The 1,793-nt window shown below is 33.9% G+C and overlaps 1 protein-coding gene across 1 annotated transcript in view; it reads right to left on the reverse strand.

Moving 5' to 3' along the window:
- The window catches only part of fbn1 (fibrillin 1), an 82,522-nt gene that overhangs the window by 51,125 nt on the left and 29,604 nt on the right, over nucleotides 1-1,793 (reverse strand). The window contains 2 exon segments of the mRNA XM_016518610.1: nucleotides 306-443; nucleotides 527-646. Of these exon segments, the coding sequence (XP_016374096.1) occupies nucleotides 306-443; nucleotides 527-646 (258 nt within the window).

Here is a 1,793-nt window from a genome sequence, read left to right on the forward strand (position 1 = left end):
CTTTTATTCATCAAAGATGCATTAAATTGATCAAAAGTGACAGTTAAGACATTCTCAGAGATTCGATTTCAAATAAATGCTGTTCTTTTGAAATTTCTATTCATCTGTGAATCCTGAAAAATAAAATGTATCACGGTTGCCACAAAAATATCGTGAAGCACAACTGTTTTCAACATTGATAATAATCAGAAATGTTTCTTGAGCAGCAAATCAGCATATTAGAATGATTTCTGAAGGATCATGTAATGTAATCATGTATGTGTTTGAGGTGTCAGACGGGTTAGTTGGTGGAGGTTGAGTCTCACCTGGTACACATTTGGCACACGGCGAGCCCCAGCCCGCCCCCAGCGTAGCACAGCAGTGAGACTTCAGCGTCGCTCCGTTAATGTTAACCTCACACGGTCCATTCACCATCTTCAGCCAACACGTGCCCTTAGTGGTCTCTGACACACACACACACACGCACACACACATGCATGAGGCTTTAACACACACGTGTGATGAGTGTGACAGGAAGTGCACTCACCCACACACAGAGTTCCTGAGCTGTCCAGAATGCTTCCCGCGGAGCAGAGACACGCGAACGACCCGGCGCTGTTCTTACAATCGCCGTTCACACACGGGTTACTCAAGCACTCGTCCACGTCTGAACACACAGACACACACACAAACACACACACACACACACACACAAACACACACACACACACACACAAACACACACACACGCGCACAAACACACACAGACACACACACAAACACACACACACGGAGAACGTAAGATGTGATTACAGCATGTAAACGCTCACAAAAGATTTTTATAAAACTCAAAATGATTCATAAAAGAAATAAAACAGCAAAAATCTACTACAGAATCAATGCTTGTTTTCACTAAATGAACAGCAGAACGAATCACACTGAATCATTTCCAATTATATGAACGAACAGAATAATATAGTTCTATTTGTTCTATTTGTCACTACAACATTTTGACCATTAAAAAAGATTTGAAAAATGGAGATTCACTGAATCAAATTTTATGAGTTTAAACTGATTCACTGAAATGAAGCAAACTTACCAACTCTATTCTAAATGTGAGATTTAACTGAATCATCTCTATCTGAACAATCTCACACAAGACGATGAAGAATCATGAAATAGTCTAATGACTAAAGTCTTTTTCTCACTAAATGAACACCTGAACCAGGGTTATTATGGTTAACTAAAAATAAACTAAAATTAAAAGCATTAAAAAAGCTGAAATAAAATAAAATGTTAAAACCTTTTTTTATTTTAGCTGGTTGATAACTTTTACTTATTAATTAACTGAAATAATAAACTATAAAAATTTATACAATTATACAAATTAATAAGAACTCTACTAAAACTAATAAAAATGACAAAAACACACAATAAAATTATTTTAAAAAATGTAAAATAAAAATTTAAACAGAAAATATAAAAATTAAAACTGATCCAAAATATTAATAAAAACTATAATAGTATATCATTGTATCTGACCAGAGCACATCAGATTTAATTATTTTCATTAATATACACCAAAAGAATAATATACACAGTGATGAAAAAAAACACCATCATATATTTTTACTAAAACATTTTGTACTTGAAATATTCCTCAAGAACATTTACAAGTTAGGGTACAAACAAATAACTGAATCAAGTTATTCAAGTTAACAGAACTGAATCAAACTGACCAACTCATGCTCTGTTTTCAGGTGAAATGAGACACTATTATTATATTATATATTATATTCATGAATGTGACCCTG

Source organism: Sinocyclocheilus rhinocerous, unplaced genomic scaffold (genome assembly GCF_001515625.1).
Source record: "Sinocyclocheilus rhinocerous isolate Xijiao unplaced genomic scaffold, SAMN03320098_v1.1 scaffold1093, whole genome shotgun sequence".
Lineage (NCBI taxonomy): Eukaryota > Metazoa > Chordata > Actinopteri > Cypriniformes > Cyprinidae > Sinocyclocheilus > Sinocyclocheilus rhinocerous.